Here is a 22,855-nt window from a genome sequence, read left to right on the forward strand (position 1 = left end):
TTATAATTTTATAGAGCTTCCAGTATTTTGTGTTATTTCTAGATAGTTAATATTGTGAGGGGATTTATTTTCTCAGAATATTGTCTCTATGGTCACTGGTGGATAAAAAAATGCTCTTTGCTTCTGTCTAGTAGTTTTTTTTATTAGTTTCAGTAGCTTTGCAATGGATTACTTTGGGTTTTTATGCTACATAATCACATCATAGCTGAATTATGGTGATCCTATATCCTCTAAATTTGTACCTTTGTTTCGAGTTCATATTGCTTTTTGAAGACTTTTAGAATGACATTAAATATCAATGGTAATAATAGTAATTCTTTAAAAAAAATTTTTATGCTTATTTATTTTTGAGAGAGAGAGAGAGGCAGAGAGATAGAGGGAGACACAGAAACCGAAGCAGGCTCCAGGCTCTGAGCTGTCAGCCCAGAGCCCAAGGCTGGGCTCGAACTCATGAACCATGAGATTGTGACCTGAGCTGAAGTTGAACACTTAACCAGCTGAGCCACCCAGACACTCCAATAATAGTAATTCATATTGCTCTTGGTGACCGTCTCTAATGGCAATATTTAGTACGAAATTGAAAGCATTTGTTGAGAGACAGACTAGCATAGTGCTGCAAGAGAAGTCTCTGCAGTCTCATCGCTGAGAGAGACTCATTTGACCTCATTTGCAGGTCAGATCCTGGCTGTGATCTTCCTAGAGGTGGAAACTTAGGCAAGCTTCACCTACTCTCTGTGCCTCACTCTTCTCATCCTTAAGAAGGGGTTAATAATAGTCTCCAGCTCATACCATTTTTGTGAGGATTAAGTGAATATTTTATAAACACTTAGAAGAATTTTTAACACCATGGTGAGCATTGATTCCAGAATTAGTGCTTTATCAATGCCTTTTAGACACATTCAGTATGCACGAATAATTTAGAACAATGGCAACGCACTAGTTTAAAAACATTCAACTATAGTAATCTGCCCCATCTGTGGTTTCAATTTCTACGGTCAAATGCAGTCTGAAAACAGGTGATCGTCCTTGGACCTATCACCAGAAGGTTAGTAGTAGCATAACGCTACGTGACGATGCCTCCTTCATTCACCTCACTTCATCCTTCATGTAGGCAGTGTAACATCTCACATAATCACAAGCAGAAGAAGGGTGAGTACAGTACGATAAGATATTTTGAGAGAGAGAGAGAGAGAGAGACCATATTCACATTTTCGTTATAACATACTGTTATAATTGTTCTATTCTATTATTAGCTACTCTTCTCAATTTCTTACTGTGCCTAATTTATAAATTAAACTTTATCATAGGTATGTATATATAAGAAAAGGCATCATACATACAGGGTTTGGTTCCAGCATCCGCTGTAGTGATTTCAGCATCTGCTGGGGGTCTTGGGATGTGTCCCCTGTGGAGATGGAGGCTACTGTACTTCAACATTTTGCCCTCCCTTTTTGTCATGCTGAAGTATAATAAATTAGCTCAATATTTTCTATTCCAACATTTCCCCCCAAATATTATTTACTATTTGGAATCTGTGTAAATTAGTACCATTTGTATTTCCGTAGATGTAGTCTGCTGGAAATGAAGTGTGGGTTTTCAGTAGTTCTAACTGATATGAAGCCCTGTTGCTTAAGCTGACTCCACTGGCTTTTTACCATTCATCCAAAACCAAAACTCCTTTTTATTTGTTTTAAAGGAATTGGAGGATTAAGTTATCTCCTATGGTCAATCTCTGCCTTGTAATCTGGCTCTGCCTAGGCAGGACAGATATGATTGGATATGTGTGGCATGGGGCTCCAGGAACCCATGCCAACTAGATATTGGAATGTATCAGTCTTAAGATTCACAAATATTCCTTTTTTCCTAGGTAGTCTCATTCCTTTGAGGGTCTCATCCAAACCTCAGACTTACTGCCAGATTTTTGCCTCCAGCCCTGCCCACCACCCTGCTCTCCAGGTTCATGTATCCAAAGCCCATTTGACATTCCTCTTATTCCTGGTATTAACCAGAATGTCTCTAATATTACATTTCGTATGATATGTGTTGATTTCAACTAAAGTCTTTGTTAAGAGGCAGATCAGCATGGAGTCTCAAGTGTTACATTTAGATGTCTGTTAAGTATCTCAATATTAATATGTCCAAAACTCATGATCTCCAATTAATGGCCCTCCCTTTCTCCATTAGAATAAATAGAAACTCTGTTCTTTCACTTGCTCGAGGCGAAACCTCAGGTAACTCATGACTCCTTTCTTTCTTTCAAGTCTTCATCCAGTCCTTTAGCAGACCAATCAATTTTACATTCGCAATTTATCAGAACCTCACTACCTCTCACAACCTGCCTTACTACCGTTCCAGCCTGAGCCATCATCATCTGCCATCTGGCTCTCTTGCAAAAGCCTCTTAACTGCTCTTCCCACGTAGTTCTTGTCTCTGTAGGACCTATTGCCGACACAGCTGCCAGAATCATCCCATAAAACACACATTAGATTATGTTGTTCCTCTGCTTCAAATCCTCCATTGGCCTTCCACTTCAAAAAATTTTTTTTAATGTTTATTTATTTTTGAGAGAGGGAAAGACAGAGCATGAGGAGAGAAGGGGGAGAAAGAGAGAGAGACACGGAATCTGAAGCAGGCTCCAGGCTCGGAGCTGTCAGTGCAGAGCCCCACACAGGGTTCTAACTCGTGAACTGGGAGATCATGACCTGAGCTGAAGTCGGACGCTTAACCGACTGAGCCACCCAGGTGCCCCTGCACTTCCACTTTAAACGGAATAAAAACCCAAGTCTGCCTACCATCCACTGCTCCCCCATACCCCCAATACCGCCCTCACCTCTGATGTCAGCTCATACTCCTCTCTGCCTCACTCATCCCACTCCAGCCACCTGCACCTCGCTGATGGTGGTTCTCCTGTGTGGACGACTTTGTGTCTGTTGCTTTCTCTACCCACAACGTTCATCCTGCAATGTCCACAAGACTCTCTCACTGTCTTAAGGCCTTTCTATTTAAAGTAACATCTTATTCAAGAGCTTTTCCCCATCATGCCATATAAAATGGTCCCTGTGCTCTAATTTAGTTGCTCACTACCCATTATCCCTGTATCATTTTTCTTCATGGCACTTATTTTCATTTGATACATTCCTTTTGCTTCCTCATTGTCTGGTTCACCAACATGCCTATAGTGCCTAGAAAACTCTCCAGTATCTAGTGGGTGTTCAATAAATAGTTATTAAGTGAGTGGATGCTGTCATTATAGGAGGACAGTGTGTAATGCATTTGCAGTTAACAATATTAAAATCCGAAAAGGCGTGGAAGGTTCTTATAGAGCTTCTGAGAACAGGGAGACTTTTTCAATACAGTCTAATTTCTATTTAGAGATTTAACACTGTTCAGGGGTGGAATGGCTTCAGAAATACGAATAAAAGTTTATCTGGTCCACTGGGCCTTAGATACTTTTTATGGGGGGGAAGCCACCCATTTTATTCATAATGATAAAAATGAACATGTAGACACTTCATTGGAAAGGTGGCGTATATTGAGGAGTGGTTGATTGCATAATTGTTTACTTGAGACACAAGAAAAGAAGTTGGGGACACCAACAGCAGACTGCCCATTCCTCTGAAACAGCACAGCCTTACTGGTAAAAGCCAGGAGAAGTCATGTGGGCCTGGTTTTAAATTCTTGCTCTGTATTTGGTACCTCTATGATCTTGGCAAGTTGCTCTCAATCTGTTTCCCAATTTAAATAACAAGCTTTTCCTAAGTATTAAGGGTGAAACTATAAAGTTAATACTTAGGACACTATCACATTTAGAAAATGAGCAATGGATAGTAGCCATTTTTAATTTTTCTCTAGGGCTAGATTCTATTTCATGAAGATATTAGACTCTTATTAAAGAATGAATGCTACATGCCAATAATCAGAAAAAAATATTAAAATTTTTTTTTTTGTCAAACAGGTGCTTAATGTTTTACTTCCCTGGATGAGCACTGTGACTTTCTATATATCCTAAATGTTTTGTTGGACAAAGGCTGTGACTTCATTCAGATATATACTTTTAGAACAGTCTTTTTGAAACTGGTCGTATATAGTACAAGGTCCAATTTGAGGACTAAGAAGACTCCTTTTCCCTAACTGGATTCTTCAATTCTGCTAACTACAAGTCAGTGCTAAGAGGGGATCTTGGGGTCTTAGGTTGTCTTCATGGAAGAAAAAAAGCCTGCAAGTTATATGTGTTATGGAGCTTAGGAATATGGTTCCCCAGATGATGGCTCCTGAGCATGCCTGTCCTTTTCTTCTCCAACAGAGTTCTTATAAACAATTACCATATTCTAATTAAGTTCTGAGTTTGTAGTCTTATTTTCTACATCATAATGGCATAACACTGATTATTGAAGTAACTAAAGTACTCGTATAACTACATTGGGAAGGTGGGAGAGGAAGGATGAAGGGGACTGGGCTGAATTTCATGACAGGAACTCAATAAATGACTTCAATAAATCCACACATTTAAGAATAAGTGTATTATTTAAAAGTATGGAGGTACTTACCTCTGGGAAACTGGATTATTTTTCATCATCTTTGTACCATCTGATTTTTAAAATTATATGCATGTTATTGCATTGTTAAAATAGGGAAAAAATTGAATGGCAAAGAACAGTAAAGACCTAGTAAAGATGGGCAGTTATCAGATAGAATATGTTCAATGGGTCAGTGATGCTCCTATGATATGACTATGTCCAGATGCTTTGGGAGGACAGCTCAATCATCTTGCCTGTGGGGAAAGACCTAATACTCAAGTCTCTCCTAGCAGCCAGAGGTCTAGAGGATTAGCCTTTATGAGATAGGCTGTGATCACAGGGTTGTTAGGTAAAGAAAATCTTCTATACTGGAGGGCAGTGTCCTTGTTTTATCAGAAATGTAGAGTCCCCTTTTTTCCTTTTTTTTTTTTTTAAAGATTTTGTTCTATTTTTGAGAGAGAGAGAGACAGAGCACTTGAGCAGGAGAGAGGGGCAGAGGGAGAGAGAGAGAGAGAGAGAGAGAGAGAGAGAGAGAGAGAGAGAGAGAGAGAGAATGAATCTTAAGCAGGCTCCATGTTCAGTACAGAGCCTGGGGCTCAATCTCATGACCCTGGGATCATGACCTGAGCCAAAATCAAGAGTTGGATGCTCAACCAACTGAGCAACCTGGGTGCCCCTAAATATTTTATTTTTAAGTAAACTCTATACCCAACATGGAGCTTGAACCCACAACCCTGAGATCAAGAGTCACTTGTTCCTCCAACTGAGCCAGCCAGGTGCCCAGAATCCTCTTTTTTTTTTTTTTTTAAGATTACTTTTACTCTAGCCTTGGAGTTCCCAGGTCCATTCTCTTTTTCCTCATTCTCGATCTAGAATCTGGCACCTACAAATAGAAATCCCTAGGGCAACATCCTCGTGCAAGAAGCAGGATAAGGAACCTTAGAAACCACTTCCCATTAGACCAGACTGGACAATTTGATTTTACCTTACCATTTCAGAGGCTGCATACTTAAGATATGGGACTGCTCTGGGATGAAACCTTGAAAATGGATAGACTTTCCGTTGCATTACAGAAAGAAGCCCCAAGGCCCCCTAAGACTTTGCTACTCAAAACGTGGTACACAGACCAGCAGTCTGACCATCACTGGAGAGATGTTGGAAATCCAGAATCTTACAGTCAGTCCTAGTGAGTCAGAATCTGCTGAATCCATTCACATTTAAGTAAGATCCTCAGGTTATTTGCACACTGAAGTTTGAGAAGCCTGGTCTGAGGAGCAAGGATGCAGACACAGGTGGACAGGTGGGCTGATGAGAGTTTTGTGAACCAGTGTTAAAAGGTCCAGCTGGAAGGAGTTGATCTCTTGGTGCAGGTGGGCTGGAGTCAACTGGATGGCACAACCTAAGAGTACAAGACAGATTGCATTTACAGGGTGAATGGGCCAGCATAATGTGGTGACATCAATGTCCGATGCCAGTAACTGGGAAGGAGAAAGAATTTTCAGATTAAGAATGAGATATTCTAGTTTAGAGACTTGTTTTTTTTTTTTTTTTAAGTTTATTTATTTATTATGAGAGAGAGACAGCATGAGTGGGGGAGGTCAGAGAGAGAGGGAGACCAAAAATCCCAAGCAGGCTCCACCCTGTAGACACAGAGCCTGATGTGGGGTTCAAACTCACGAAACCATGAGATCATGATCTCAGCTGAAACCAAGAATTGGACGCTTAACCAACTGAGCCACCCAGGCACCCCCTAGAGACTGTCTTAAGGCCCAGCACCCTGCCTCCAACTCAACCCAAATCTAGAAAGGCAAATGGGAAAGGTTTATGCAAGGTGCCTGGAAATAGGGACTGTTTCCAAGGTCAAAGATGTTACAGCTGATGGGAAGTCATTTCCCTCCCTCTCCCTGAAATGTTCAGAGATAACATTTTCTGTGTTTGAATAAGAGAGAGAAATAACACCCAATTAAACCTAAAATATTCAGAGAAAAAAACTTATAAAACCCAATGATTAATTTACCAATAGGAATAGTGATCTGCTCATACACTTATAATTTCTACAGAGAAATTCATTAATAGATTTGAAATTGTAAAGACTAATTTTAGTAGTTCCTTTTCTTAATGAAGCTATAAATCATATTAGCATTTTATTTTCCAGAGATTCTGAACTTTTAATATCTCTTGGAATGTCAGTGTGGGTCTTGAAATCACAGCGTCATACTACCATTACATAAACAGAAAAGGCAATGAATGCTTTGGGGACAAATTAACTCTGACATACTTAGCCCATGTTGACACCAAATAATACCTCATTCACTCAAAACATTCACTCCCACACTACGTACGTAGACATCCGTTGGCTATGTATTAAAAGTTTCTCCATATATATTAAAGATTAAAGATGCCTTTCTTTATTGAACAGTTTATATATCTACTTAAGGAAATTGCTTAGCCAGGTAAGCCATTTTAAAAAATCCCCAGAGGCTGATTTTTATAGTCATCTAAACTGTAACCAGCCTTTTGAAATTCCTTCAGAATTTTTACCTGATAAATTGTGATTTAAATGTAAATAGGGGTGGGGGAAGAAAGACATTTATGCATATTTATAAAAATTTGCAAAAGGGGGGTGCCTGGGTGGCTCAGTCGGTTAGGCATCTGACTTCAGCTCAGGTCATGATCTCATGGTTCGTGGGTTCGAGTCCCGCATTGGGCTCTGTGCTGACAGCTCAGAGCCTGGAACCTGCTTTGGATTCTGTGTCTCCCTCTCTCTTTCTGCTCATTCCCTGCTCATGTTCTGTCTCTCTCTCTCAAAAATTAATACTGAAAAAATTTTTTTTTTAAAATTTGCAAATGGCAGATTTTCCTCTTCTGTCTTTGTCATTAGAGTCCCTGTTTCCATCCCAAGAATCTTAACCATTTATCTGCGCTGCTTTGAATCAGGGGGTGAGCAGATCATCTGGACACGGTGGTAAATGTTGCTTCTACAAGATGAAGCAATTGAAGAATAACTAACAGTTAATTTTTTTTAACATTTATTTATTTTTGAGACAGAGAGAGACAGAGCATGAACGGAGGAGGGTCAGAGAGAGGGAGACACAGAATCTGAAACAGGCTCCAGGCTCTGAGCTGTCAGCACAGAGCCCGACGCGGGGCTCGAACTCACGGATCGCGAGATCATGACTCCAGCCGAAGTCGGTGGCTTAACTGACTGAGCCACCCAGGCGCCCCAGTAACTAACAGTTAAAATACCCTCAAAATGTTAATATTTTATGTTCTCTTTTTTAAATTGGAGTTGGATAAGAATCTTATCTGAGCTCTTTGTTATCTCCAAATGCAGTCTTTGGATTCTTTGGATTTTCTAAAGTCTCTCTCTGTTGGTAGACTATTCTTTTGCTTTTCAGACCTCCTTACGAGTAAACAGTTTTTGTATGTTCTGGGATTCAGATCTCTCATCCACAGGCAACAGGGCCTGAGGAGCAAGACGCATTACTTACACTCAGATGTGGAAGAGCTTTGTTTCTTTGGACAATTTGATGCTAGTGCTTAAAAGTTGAGCCAAGTGGGAAAGTAGAAACTGGCAAATGGAAGATGCTTTAAGGTTGGTGTAAGGAGGAGGGAAAGGAGAAAGACCAGAGGGGTATACAAGCCTCTAACAGAGATTTTGACAAATGGCTGGGCTCATATGAAAGGCTAATTGTGGCAAGATTTTTTGTTTTGTTTTCATTTGTTTTAAAATAACTTAAGTTGTTTTTTAGTTTATTTTACGTGATATTGGTTTACAGTAAAGTAATAATAGATAAGCTGGAGCGGTGATCTAGGCTAGGGCATTAAGGACACAGTGGATGTTAAAATATAACATACAAAACTCTAAAGACAATAAAAATATCAGTGGTTTCCAGAGGTTGGAGGGGAAGGAGGGAGGAATAGGCAGAGCACAGAGGGGTTTTAGGGCAGTGAAACTACTCTGTATGATACTATAATGATGGATACATGTAATTTTACATTTGTACAAAGCCGCAGAATTTACACCAAGAGTGATCCCTAACATAAAGAATGGACTCTGGGTGATAATGATGTGTCAACATAGGTTCATTCATTAATTGTAACAATGAACCACTCTGCTGAGGGATGTTGGTAATGGGGGAGGCTGTGAATGTGTGGTGAGAGGGGGTATATGGAAAATCCCTTTACCTGCCATTCAATTTTTGCTGTCAACCTAAAACTACTCAAAAATAAAGTCTAGTAACTGTACATAATATATATTATGTATATATTATATATATCATATAAACATATATAACATTATATATAATATGAACATATTTAATGTTATAACATAGTCTATTAACTATACATAATATATATACAATACACATATAAAACATAGTCTGTTAACTATATGTATTATATGTATTATATATATATATATATATACTATTAACTATACATATTATATATACAAAATAAACATTGTAGAATATATAATATAATATGTATTATATAGCATATAATAGCATATAATATTAGCACATAATATTAATATATTATATATATAATAGAAACATTAGCTGGTGCAGTTGCTTATTGCTTGACTGCTATGGAATGAAATGTTACAGAATTCGCACATAAACAAAAAAAAAATACATGAAATAATCAAGAAGAAATGGAAAAACCAATCATCTGGATTGGCTTCCTTCTAAGAATATTATGAGATGAGTGTCTGATACAGCATTTTGAGATGACCCTGTTAGCTATGAACCTATGGGAATGGAGGGCAATTCAACATGAAGAAATAGTAATTGTACAAAAGTTACACAAATGCATAAGGAAGGGCAAAGTTTGGATTATTTAGGCACCCTGTATGTTTCACAACTAGTGCGGAAGAAGTGAAGGAAAAAGAAGTTATTTTAGAAGCACAGTACAGTTTGAGCTCTTTGATCTAGGAAAAAAACATTTCATAAGGGATGAGAATGGCTCATTTGCTTGAGAAAACACCTTAAAGACAATGCACTGTATTCAAAGGCATGATCTAAGTGAGAGGGCTTTAGACAAATAAATCTAAATAGTTCTACAAACTAAAAAGGAGAAATTGTTAATTTCTGGCAGTTGGAAAAACAGGGACTTGAGGTCTTGGTAGAGAGAGGAGGCTTGAGCAAGATGGCAGCCAGCAAGACCCTAAAGGAGAGAATGATTAGAGAGTAATCCTACTTAGATGGGATGGTCATTGACCTTTAGGATGGTGAATATGAATCATTGTCTCTTCTGAGGCAGAATCTAAGTCCCATGTTGACCCCCATCCTTCAGGGGAACCCCATCACGTAGGACAGCCAAGTGCTTATATAGAAGGTGTTGGAAGAAAAGTGGTGAGGGGAATGAGTAAAGAAAAAGTAGTCATGAAAAGTAAATTAATGAGCTGTAAACTGAGAGTTCAATAGAAGCAGAAATTCATAATAGTCCTCAGGATTCCACTTAGATATGGAACAAGGCACAGATTTTGAAAAATGTATGAGATGAGGCCAAAACATTTTATTTGGATATTAAAACTAAGGGTGAGCACAGAGAGCTAAAAGTTTGAGGCATCCGTACAGGCCGTGGACACTTAGGTAACAAATTTGTGGGGTGCAATTGTGGTCAAAACATGGATACTTTGGTAAACTGTGGAAGCTGGGATTTGGGCAGAGGAACAAATATACAATTGGACTTAAATTCTGCTGAATTCCTATAGGGTGATATAGTTACTAACCTAGGGACAAGTTCGCTTTACTGTGGTAGTGACAAAGCCTTTCTATTGCAATCATCTTAAGTTTTGGTCTGAATCTGTACATTCATTTGTTTGCAAGCAGCATGATATTACCTAGGCTCTCCAGATTCATTAAAGTGATTTCCCCAAGATCATTCAGCTATTGGTGGTAGAAAAACTGAGGCTTCTGATTCTCTGGTATAGTACTATTTTCACAATACAAGGATCTTGTAATTAAAGCTTTTCACTTTTAAACACAATGTTTAACATACAGATTACCAATGTATTGTACCAGTACAATGTAGATTGTATTTATATGTATTTAGTGTGTGTGTGTGTAAATATATTATATATAATATATATTATATATATAATATACATGCATATATATATAATATATATATATAGCATCTACATTAATTAAGCAGCTATTATAGAAAACACCTATTATATGAGGATGCAAAGATGAAGAGGACATACCTCCTATTTTTAGGTATAATATGATCATTGTGGAGAAGACAGACTAGCAAACCAACATGGCAAATCATTTTGTATGTGTCACAGTGAAGGTATTTGGAGGGCATTTGGAAAGTATTAGGGAAGAAACACAACTCTGGAGATTCAGAAGAGATAAAGATAGAGAACAAATGAATGAATAAATTAAAAATTTTACATTAGCACATTTCTTTATGAGTCTCTTCTGGTATACAATGACACTATTATTTCAGATTTACCTGATTCATAGGATCTTGTGGAAATATGCTTTGGTAGAAATCCTGTTTATTCTTAAGCAGTTATAAGTCTTTTAAGTAACAGTGGGTTTTAAAATAACAGCATTTTATTTATTTATTTATTTATTTATTTATTTATTTATTTATTAATATATGAAATTTATTGTCAAATTGGTTTCCATACAACACCCAGTGCTCATCCCAAAAGGTGCCCTCCTCAATACCCATCACCCACCCTCCCCTCCCTCCCACCCTCCATCAACCTTCAGTTTGTTCTCAGTTTTTAACAGTCTCTTATGTTTTGGCTCTCTCCCACTCTAACCTCTTTTTTTTTTTTCCTTCCCTTCCCCCATGGGTTTCTGTTAAGTTTCTTAGGATCCACATAAGAGTGAAACCATATGGTATCTGTCTTTCTCTGTTTGGCTTATTTCACTTAGCATCGCGCTCTCCAGTTCCATCCACGTTGCTACAAAAGGCCATATTTCATTCTTTCTCATTGCCACGTAGTATTCCATTGTGTATATAAACCACAATTTCTTTATCCATTCATCAGCTGATGGACATTTAGGCTCTTTCCATAATTTGGCTATTGTTGAGAGTGCTGTTATAAACATTGGGGTACAAGTGCCCCTCTGCATCAGCACTCCTGTATCCCTTGGGTAAATTCCTAGCAGTGCTATTGCTGGGTCATAGGGTAGGTCTATTTTTAATTTTCTGAGGAACCTCCACACTGCTTTCCAGAGCGGCTGCACCAATTTGCATTCCCACCAACAGTGCAAGAGGGTTCCCATTTCTCCACATCCTCGCCAGCATCTATAGTCTCCTGATTTGTTCATTTTGGCCACTCTGACTGGCGTGAGGTGATATCTGAGTGTGGTTTTGATTTGTATTTCCCTGATAAGGAGCGACGTTGAACATCTTTTCATGTGCCTATTGGCCATCCGGATGTCTTCTTTAGAGAAGTGTCTTTTCATGTTTTCTGCCCATTTCTTCACTGGGTTATTTGTTTTTCGGGTGTAGAGTTTGGTGAGCTCTTTATAGATTTTGGATACTAGCCCTTTGTCCGATATGTCATTTGCAAATATCTTTTCCCATTCCGTTGGTTGCCTTTTAGTTTTGTTGGTTGTTTCCTTTGCTATGAAAATAACAGCATTTTAAAATAGAGACTTCAAATTCCCTTTTTTCCATTCTGGGCATTCACTGCTTCTAGAGTTTAAGCCAAACCCAAAATAAGCCCTTTAGTCTATGCTATTAGGGTTTAACTTGTAAAATAAAATAAAGAGAAAATATGACAGCATAAATTGCAAGTTAATATGATTTGAATTTATGAATCCACAGGGTAAAGAATTCCAATTTTAAAGACTTCTAAATGGGAAGAGTATTGATCTTTGGGCCCAGAAGTCAGTCTTAACCAACTTCTGGAAACTAATAGACAGAGATGACATTTTTAGGCTAAGAAGACACACAAGACCTCAGCTAATTGGATTATTTTTGTTGTCAATACAGACTACAACAAAAATTATATGCTTTCATGATTATAACTGAAATGGCTGTTACAAAGTTCTATTTGTTCTTGCTATTGTCAAATAATATAATCATTAACATTTTTGTGCTCAAATACAAACCTATCAAAAGCTATAAAACAGATCTTATTTGTTTTTTTCAAAATCAGCATAATTAACTTGAAATATATTTCATTATTAAACTAGATTATGAGAGAATTATTTCAAATAAATTTGGTATTTTTATTTATAGAATCAAGCCAATACACAGTAAAATTGGGAAATAAATACACCAGTTATATTTCAATACAATATGACAAGCCATCTTTTTCCTGTAAATGACTATTAGATATAGCCACAAACATCCATCAAAACCAGAACCATACAATTACCCCAAGAAAACACATTAAAATTCTTCTGTATAGCATAACAAGTTAAGGGATGTAGAACTTTGAAAAAACAGTTCCCAAAATGGAATACTAAATATACAACATTAGTTCTTTTTTTTTTTAATGTTAATGTATATTTATTTTGAGAGAGAGACAGGGTGCAAGCTGGGGAGGGGCAGAGAGAGAGGGAGAGACAGAATCTGAAGCAGGCTCCAGGCTCCTAGCTGTCAGCACAGAGCTCCACGCGGGGCTCGAACCCATGAACCATGAGATCATGACCTGAGCCAAGGTCGGACGCTTAACTGACAGAGCCACCCAGGTGCCCCTCTACAGCATTAGTTCTTAGTAAATTTGTTATAATAATGATCTAAAGCATTATAGAATATATGAAGTCAGAATTCCCATGAAATAAAGACAACTACTTTCATGTGTGGAAATGCTAATTATTTTATATTAATAATGATTCTTAATTATTCTTATATTACAATCAGATTTATTTTCAGATTTGGAACACAAAAATATTTAATTCATTCCATCACATTTTGTTTTTATTTAGAATACAAATCAATGTAAAAAGATGTGATATAAATATATATAAAACAAAAAAGAAAAACGAATAGCATTTAACTTTTAGCCTTAGTGTACATTTTTGATGCTGATGTACTTAGGTCGTATATAATTTTTTCATTCGTGGTAATTTAATGTACTTAAAAATCGAGTTAGAGTAATAGTTTTTAAATGGCTGTGTGTGTGGGGCAGTCACACAATTTGAGTGATTCAACCTATTTAGTCTGTCTTGGGGACTTAAAGGAAGTAACTTTTATAATGAATAGTTTTCAATTTTTGCACAAATTGTCTGAGGTCAAGTTGGAGTAAAGATTAACTCTCTAGGGGCACCTGGGTGGCTCCAATCAGTTAACTGTCTGACTCTTGATCTCAGTTTAGGTCTTGATCTCGGGGTTGTGAGTTCAAGCCCTGTGTTGAAATTTTTTTTTACAAGATTCATTCTCTAATATTTATCATCCTGTGTTACTCATGATTCCAAGCGTTGGCAATGGCCAAGGGCCACAGGGAGGTAGATACAGTGGCTGCTTCTGCACCTGCGAGATGGCTCTGCCCTGGGCTTACTCTAAATACAGCTGTTGCTTCCAGTATGAAAATCCTGTAAGGGCCCAGTTTACCTGGGTTTTAAAGGAGCTTAATCTCTGATATTTAGGATGAAGGATTAGGCTCAATCTCCCTGGATGGTTCGAATTATGCCTTAGTGGTAGAATCAAATCCTGAACTATAATTTAAAGCTTCAAGTATCAAATTTCATTACAATAATGTGGGTTTTAGAGTCTGAAAAACTTAGATCTTTAACCTAATTGGATTACTTTCCTTGTGTAATAACGGATTAAAGTTGTGTTTGATTTCTGTTTTAGGAATTATAAGAAGTTTAGGAGGGTGCTGTATGTTAGTAAGTCTGCTTGACTTTTTTTCCCTTTAAAAACCACACCCTTCCCTCATTTATAGTGTAAGACTACTTTGATGATGATTGAAGTTCTGTGTGCAGGGCGAGTATATATGTAACTGAAGAATTTCACTAATTTCCTGCCCAGTTATTTTTACATTTTAAAAAACTGTCCCAAATTAACCCATTAATTACTTAATGCACACTCTAAAATGTTCCTTATTCAGGGTGCCTGAGTGGCTCAGTCATTTGAGCACCCAACTCTTGATTTTGGCACAGGTCGTGATCCCAGGGTCTTGGGATCAAACCCCGTATTGGGCTCTATGCTGAGCATGGAACCTGCTTAAGATTCTGTCTCTCCCTCTCCCTCTCCCTCTGCCCCTCTCCCCCACAAAAAAAGTAAAATGTTCCTTTTTTGTCAACAATTAATGTTTATCAAATGACACCATCCATTTCTTTGTACCAGTGGATTATTTTTTAATTACATTCCCCATACCCACACAGATACATTAATATTGTATGCTTGCACGATGTTCCCACAGATAACTCTGCAAAATAAGATAAGGTGATGTTACATATTTATCTTTGATTGTAAACCTTCATTTGGCATAATATCTTAGATCTTCTCCTCAGCCAAGAAAAGTTCCTAGCATACTCTTCTTAACCACCTACAGTTTCCTTTCTTCTTAAAAAAAAAAAAGTTTATTTATTTTTGAGAGAGAGAGACACAAAATGTGAGCAGGGGAGGGGCAGAAAAAGAGAGGGAGACACAGAATCTGAAGCAGGCTCCAAGCTCTGAGCTGTCAGCACTGAGCCCGACTTGGGGCTCTAACTCACGGACCATGAGATCATGACCTTAGCCAAAGTCAGATGATTAACAGACTGAGCTATCCAGGCGCCCCACCCTTTCTTCTAAAATAGACAGGCAGGACTCTTCCACTTGGAGTATTGTTTTGGGACATATGAATACCATATCTGGGTACATAACACTAAGGAAGTTTAGCAACCAGCTAAGTTAAGCTTCTCAGCCTAAATCACGGAGAATAATACCGTCTATTTGCCTAGTACAGAACTAGCACTCAGGATCGTCTGGTGTTTTCCCTAGCCTTTTGTATTATCTTGTCTCCTGATGCATTAAAATGAGAGAACACAGCTCAGTAGGTTGATACACAACTTATTTGAGAGATGTTCCTAAATAGAAGATTCAAATCGAATTGTTTTACCTGGAGGTACACATCAACATTTTGAAACAGTCTGTACAAAAAACATGAGGCTGTTATTTTGGAATTGGATGGGCTCATCTTTGTACCAACCCAGAGGGCTTTAGTTCTGAATTGTTGAAGAGAAGCTGTCACAGGAGCTGACAGCATCAGAGAGGGCAGGGTTACTGAGGTGCTATTATGACTCAAATGATGAGGAACTGATTAATTTAAGGTGGCTCATAATGTGCCATCCAGTGCCCTTTAAGAGACATATTTCTGATTTTTAAAAAGCAGAATTGTAAAACCTAAGGGCTTAATTTCTATAAAATATTTGCAAGCTTTTTGTAGGCATATCAATCCAGGGAGTAGCGGGCCTGAGAATTTGGAAAGGCAAGAGAATGAAGAGGAGTGAACTTGAAACTTCCAGGTTCTCACAGTGCTATCTAGTCCTCAATTTCTTATCTGCAAAGTTAAACAACAACAACAACAACAACAACAACAACGCTATTAAAATGATTATTAATTCCTCTAAGGGATTCAAAATATTTATGATGTGTCCTCAAATCATTGCATGATCTCTATAAAGGAGAGGGAGCCAGACAAAATAGCTCGGAAAAAAAAAAACAACACTGGGTTCCATTAATGAAAAATGCAGTAACAACAGTCAAGTCGTGCTGTAATTTATCTCTGTTTAGAAGTAAAAGAAATTGATGCTCTTGGCTGGCTCTGATTTGCCTGCACTTATTTATTTTTTATTTAATGTTTATTTTTGAAAGACACACACACACACACACACACACACACACACACACAAAGTGAGAGTGGAGAGGGGCAGAAAGCGAGAGGGAGACACCGAATCCGAAGCAGGCTCCAGACTCTCAGCATAGAACCCAGTGCACGGCTCGAACTCACAAACCATGAGATCATGACCCGAGCGGAAGTCTGACGCTTAACTGACTGAGCCACCCAGCTGCCCCATGACTTACCTGCATTTAAAGGCAAGCAAGTTCTATCTTTGAATTGGAAAACTTTGGTTAGGCACAAGTCAGGCTTAGTGGCCGCTGGCAATGCTCTCCAATGAATCAGCAGAGCTATATTTAAATTCTAGGATTTTATATCCCAGACATGAAACCAACAAATTCTGGTTAATGGAAAGTAAACAGGAAAAAGCTGTTCAATTCTGAAGGCCCTAAGACTATAATAAAAGCAATTGGTACATTCATATGACACGTGACAGTTCAGGAAGATCTTTTCACATCTTTGATTTCATTTTGTCCTCACAACAATCCTGTGAGGCGTTATCAACCCCACTGTACAGCCAAGGAGATGAAAGCTTTATGTGTGCTTAAGTAATTTTCCAAAATCATGCATTTAGTAACAAAGGAAACCATACTAGGTGCAGAACAATTTTTTTCCCTCCATCTCCACCCCATTCCATCCAACCGTGCCTCTCGTCTACCATATGTAACTTAGATGGTTGGGAGACTGGAAGGAAAGACCAAATTATTTTTAATTAAACACGAAGGGACATTCTACATCTTGAGTTTCTCTTTAGGAGACTCTTATTTATAAGTCTGGACACCCCAAACATGAAGTAATAATCATGTTACTATCCACCACAACACAGAATACCCTATAACACTGGTCAAAATATGTTTACAGTGTTCTAGACAAAGTCTACATAGTACCTTGGGCAATCCATTTCTGTTCTTCTAACAAAACTGGATATTCTTTACATAAATCTGATTTTAAAATGGCCTTGCAGTGGGAGAAAAAAGATTTTATTAGCCATTTGACAATATTTGCTCTAACCTTCAGCATCTTAATAAATTATACCTTCTACAACTGGTACAACATGAGGAGCCTAAAACAAGGAGGGAACTGTCAGTTCTAAAGTTACCATTTTGAAATTTAGCATTTAACAGGACTTTTCTCTTTCTGCTCTGAACCAAGCACCCCCTGCTCCATATGCCCCAAGAACTCATGCCTGTCCAAGGTGCTATCCCATCTCCAGGTCTCTGCCTGAAGCTGCATTTTCTTTTCTTTTCTTTTTTAATGTTTATTTTTGAAAGAGAGAGAGAGAGAGAGAGTGTGTGCAAGTAGGAGAGGGGCATAGAAAGAGGGAGACACAGAATCTGAGGCAGTCTCCAGGTTCTGAGCTGTCAGCACAGAGCCCAACGTGGGGCTGGAACTCAGGAACTCTGAGATCATGACCTGAGCCTGAAGTCAGATCCTTAACCGACTGAGCCACCCAGGTGCACCTGAGGCTGCATTTTCTGATGCATGAACTGATTTTTATTGGATGGAAAAAATTTCTCTGAAGGTTCTTCTAATTCCTTTCAAACACTAAGGCCGATGATGAGCTCACTTTGTTTGAACTAATGCCCCTACATCGTATGACTTCTAAACCAAGCAAGCCTTAGTTCTATCCATAATAAAAGGAAAAGAAAAGAAAGGAAACCAACAACAGAATGTAAAGCCAGGGTGGTTATGTTTTTCCTTTAGAACTATAACTTCTATTATATTTCTGAAAACTAGGCCTACAGATCTTAGTGTAGCATATTTTTTCATAATTTTTTAATTTTTTATTTTTTAACGTCCCATATAAAACAATTCATAACTTTTGGTCATAGCAATGAGAAAATGCAACTAGAAACACAGTCTTGCACTCAACAAACTGACGCTTATCTCTTAGAAGTTCATTTGTTCCCATGATTTCTAGCTGGATTCAGCCAGTAGACCCAAAAGACCACTACAAGAGTCAGGCTGCGTGAATGTGGGCTCAGGTTGAAACAGGAATGAATTTGATGGACTTGGACGATTTAGGCGAGTCCTTCCATGTACCCATACTGTTTGTGGGGCTCCGGTTGTTAGTGTAAGAAGTCTGTCTTCTGCTCATACTGTCAGAATCTTCTTTGTTGAACGTTTGATTCATGTTCTGGCAGCATGGGAAGCTGTGGACACAGTCTTGCAGGAGATGGCCGCTAAAAAACATGTATATCCAGGGATTACAGCAACTATTCAAGGAAGCCAGTAATGCAGTGATGGTGATGGCCGGGTTTTCTGATTCTGTACAAAAAACGTAAGGGGAGATTATTTAAATAGTCAAATGAAAGTAACTGAGCACTGGGTAAACTCATTTTTCTACTGACTCTTAGAAGTGGGGGAAAAGTTATGGGTTAATGTAGAAAATGAAGTATATTGTTCATTAATCCGGGAAATGGCTGGTGTCTGGAAATTGCTTGGTTGTGAAATATTTTCATAAGCAACATGCATTGACGTTCATTCAAATATCTTAAACCACTTGAAAATATCTCATTAGAATGAGTGGGAAGAATATGAAACAATTTATTTTAAAAAAATGTGTATTCTTTATACTAGCATTAGTATGTGCTAAAAGACACAGCAGTTACAGAATGGCTGCAATTTCAATGAAATTTCAAAAGTCTATAGCCATGTAAATAAAATTGTATTCATCCTAACAACTAAGGCAAAAGTATGACATTATGGAACATGTTTAGTAGTTCTACACTTTTAAATATTAAACATATTTTGTAATAAGACAACTATACATAAGGGAACAGTAGTAATAGGTCCCTGAAGGATGCATTATTTGGTTGTTTCTGGAGTTGTTTTTTGTGTTTTTGTTGTTAATTTTCTATAGTTTCTTTTGATTTTAAAAGAAAACCATTTTGGTGGTTTGGGCAATTAAATTATATTAAGAACAGCTGAGGTAGGAAATTCCAACAAGTTTTTGAAATATTTTATGCTAATTTGCACTGGTAAACCACATAAATATTATAATCTTTCACAGAACTATGACACTGATAATACACCTTTTTGAAACATAAGAATAATCAGCAAGCACTAACTTTTTCTTCATTATTAAATATAAACTTGGGTCTTCTCACTGTTGTTATGCTGGAATAAATTACAGGTGATTTAATCATACCTTGTGCTAAAATGCTACCATTAAAGGTGATCATGATCTATGGTTACAGACTGTATTCAAAAAGAATGAAAATCATCACCATACCTATGCAGAGGTAGAGAAGTTTTTAGAAATTATGTCTAAATTCTGATAAAGCAATAATTAGACTGAGTTTTTTTATTTGATTGGCAATAATTACGAGGCTGCTATAAGATCAAGCAAGACCGGAAATGATAAACCAAAAATATAGCATTTATGTTGTATTATTTATTATCAGTAATATTATAGCCATGTAGGTATTTTTATTTGTTTGAATTAAATTCACTCTCAAATGTTTTATTTGCACATATAACTTCCAATAGTAAATCACACAGGCTCCCTACCTCAATCTCAAATAGCAAAAGGAGACAGTTCTTCCCAGATACCTATTTCCCAACTATAGCTGATGTTGGTAACATTCCTGTAATATATTTTATTTGAAAAACTTGGGTTTTTTCTCACTCATAGGAAATAACTTTTTTCAAGACCCAGCCTTAACTGTTTTTGGTGGGGTTCTTTTGAAGTTACTATTTTTAGTTTGTGGAGGAATTAGAATCAAAGAAACTAGTAGGTGTAGAGAACATTCTCCATAAAACACTGCAAAAGTTGTGTGTGTGTCGGGGGGGGGGGCGCTATAGCTGTATGGTTAAGTTAGTGCTGAAAGATGAATTAATTACTTTAACAAATTTAGAGTTTATCAATAATCCTGCTTTAAAATACCAGAAAAAAAGGTGCTACAGTAATTGTCAGAAAAAAAAAAAGTTAAAAGATGATAAGAAATGGAACACTAAATGCTAAATTAGAATTATTGGCTTCTTAAGAATCTTTCTTCAGAAAAAAATATGTGCGTTTATCTTTGCCCTTGGGGCATTTCTACAAAATTTTTGTATTGTGATATTTTTCACAAGCTAGCAAAAAGCAGTGGTTACAGTACAAATATTTCTCTGAATCCGATAGACGCAAAGGCGGGGGGGGGGGGGCGAAATTAGCGCAGTGGTTAGTGATCTGGCAAAAAGTCATTATCACGTTTTGTAGTTGCCTGGTTGGGCGCAGTTTCTGGATTTGTCTTAGGATCACTTCAAGCTACAAGTGCACATTCCTGGGCCCCATTCCACAGCTACTGAATCAAAATGTCTGGGGTGGAGACCCCTGCCGTTTTGGTAATTTCACCCAAAGCTAAGCATGCAGAAGTTTAAGAACTACTGCCCCAGAGGATAGTATGAAAAGCACCCCCTCCCCCGAACCCCGGCCACACGCACAGCCGAATTCCCGCACTTTCCTCCTTTCTCCCGCCCGACACCTACCGATCCAAACAAACTTCTCATCCCAGACAGACCACATCTGAAGGATGAAGAAGGGCGCCCAGCAAACGATGTAAACGGTCACGATCACAAAAGTCATCTTCACCGTGCGAATCTTGGCGCGGGAAATGGTCTTCACGCTGCTGATACACGGCGCGAGCAGGAGCCCCTTATGCAAAGCGCCACTCGCGCCCTCGGCGCCCTTTCCGGGGAGCAAAGCCGTCTTTCCGCGGACGTTGCGCCAGATGTGGTAGCAGATGAAGCCATAGCAGGTACCCAGGATGACCACGGGCGCCACGAAGATGCCACCCGTCATCCAGGTCACATAGGCGCGGGGACCCCAGGGCTGGATGAAGGTGGCCCAGCAGTCCCGGGCCTTGGTGACGTTGTTCACCTCGACCATGGAGAAGACGAAGTACTGCGGCGTGCTAAGCACGAAGCTCAGCACCCAGGCGGCAGCGATCATGAGGCGCGAGCGGCGCGTCGGTTGCTGCAGCGTCTTCAGCGGGTGGCACACCGCAATGTAGCGGTCGGCGGTCATGACCACCAGCATGTAGGGCGACACGAACATGCCGAACACCTGCAGGTGCTTCACCACGCGGCACAGCCCGTCGGGCCCGCGGAAACGGTAGGTGATGTCCCAGCACATCTGCGGCAGCACCTGGAAGAAAGCGACGGCCAGGTCGGCCAGGCTGAGGTGGCGGATGAAGAGGTGCATGCGGGACGTCTTGCGAGGGGTGCGGTGCAGCGCCACCAACACGCTGCTGTTGCCTAGCACGGCTACCACGAAAGTCACAGCCAGCACGGCGATCTCCAGCTTGGCCAGCTCCTCGTTGCGCACGTCCCCCTGGGGGCTGCCGCCGTCCCCGAGCGCCTCCTCTGCCCGGCTGCCGTTGACACCGCCGGCTAACAGGGGCCACCCCTGGCTGGAGTTGTCCGCGGGCCCCTCGTTGGGGCCTCCGGAGAAACGCATGCTGTCCATGCAGCGCCTCCGCGGCCTCCGCGGAGGCCAGCTGTCTTCCCACCGCCGCTGGCGAGGGCTCCTTGCCCGTCGCGCGCTGTCCTTCCCGAGCTCGCTGGGCTCTGCTCGCTGGGCCCTGCTGTCCCTCTTGCGGGCGTCTCCGGGCACAGCGTCCCACCGCCCGCCGAGCTGCTTTCGCTCCCGTCACCGACCTCTTTCCCCGCTCGGCTCCTTTTCAGCTGGGAAGGCGCTGGGGAGGTGCGCTCCGAGCCTCTGAAAGCACTGGGCTCCAAACTCAATTATTTATGCGGAGTTTGTTTCCCCAGAAAGCGCTCCCTCTCGTCCCAGTGGTTGGAGACTGCTCCGTGCTTACTCCGTCCGCTCTCTCCTCCCACCACCCCCAGGGGGTTCCTTCTTTCTTTCTTTTTTTTTTTTCCCTCCTCTCTACGTCGGTGATTTGTTCTCTTTGCATCACTGCTGCAGGGGTGGGGCTGGGAGACTCGCCGATTCCTCGGCTTAACAGGCTGGATGGGGGCGCTTTCCCGCTCTTTTCTGACAAAAACTTGAAGAACTAGACGTGCTATGCCCCCCCCCCCTTTTTTTTTTTTTTTTTGTTTTTTTTGTTTTTTTTGGCTTACCACCATTTCCTCAAGCCCCCTCAATAGCCACCTTAACTCCATATTTGACGTCAACAGAGGCAGTGGATGCGGTACGTTGAAATCCCGAGTCCACCTCCGGGCGCTCACGCTCCTTGCGCCTGAACTAGGAGCGCGACCCCACCTGCTCCAGCCGGGGTTTCCACCTCTGCAGCTAGCCAGCCCACTGCCGGGCTCATTTTACTCCCAAGGCAACTTGGCTCCGAGAATTCAGCCTCTCCCCGCCCTGGTCCCTGCCCTCCCCCTCCCCCACCCCCACCCCGCCCCCGGGAGGGTCACTACCGCGTCGCTTAAAAAGCGCCATCTTCGCAGTAACACACCTGCTATTTGTCACCCGGGCCCGCGCTCGCTTATTCCATCGCGGCCCCAGGGCGGCCGTGGGCGTATCTACTGCAGGAAAAGGATCGTCTCCTGGTTGGGGTGGGTGCCTAGAGAA

At 40.0% G+C, this 22,855-nt stretch overlaps 1 protein-coding gene across 1 annotated transcript; it reads right to left on the reverse strand.

Annotated features, from left to right (window-relative positions):
- Positions 1-16,627: 16,627 nt before the first annotated feature.
- AVPR1A (arginine vasopressin receptor 1A) lies at positions 16,628-22,630 on the reverse strand. Its single transcript, XM_003988975.6, has 2 exons — positions 20,806-22,630; positions 16,628-18,600 (listed from the first exon to the last, which is right to left on the reverse strand). Exons 1-2 carry the CDS (start codon positions 21,782-21,784, stop codon positions 18,314-18,316), a joined length of 1,266 nt encoding a protein of 421 aa, XP_003989024.2. The 5' UTR covers positions 21,785-22,630; the 3' UTR covers positions 16,628-18,313.
- Between the last annotated feature and the right edge of the window lie 225 nt (positions 22,631-22,855).

This window comes from Felis catus, chromosome B4 (assembly GCF_018350175.1).
Source record: "Felis catus isolate Fca126 chromosome B4, F.catus_Fca126_mat1.0, whole genome shotgun sequence".
NCBI lineage: Eukaryota > Metazoa > Chordata > Mammalia > Carnivora > Felidae > Felis > Felis catus.

Bases quoted from the DNA above. Each gene is read 5' to 3' on its own strand.
- AVPR1A (XM_003988975.6), bottom strand. From the start codon at position 21,784: ATGGACAGCATGCGTTTCTCCGGAGGCCCCAACGAGGGGCCCGCGGAC. The intron at 18,601-20,805 runs GTAGGTGTCGGG...TTTTTTGTACAG, and splicing joins TGAGAAGTTTGTTTGGATCG to AATCAGAAAACCCGGCCATC.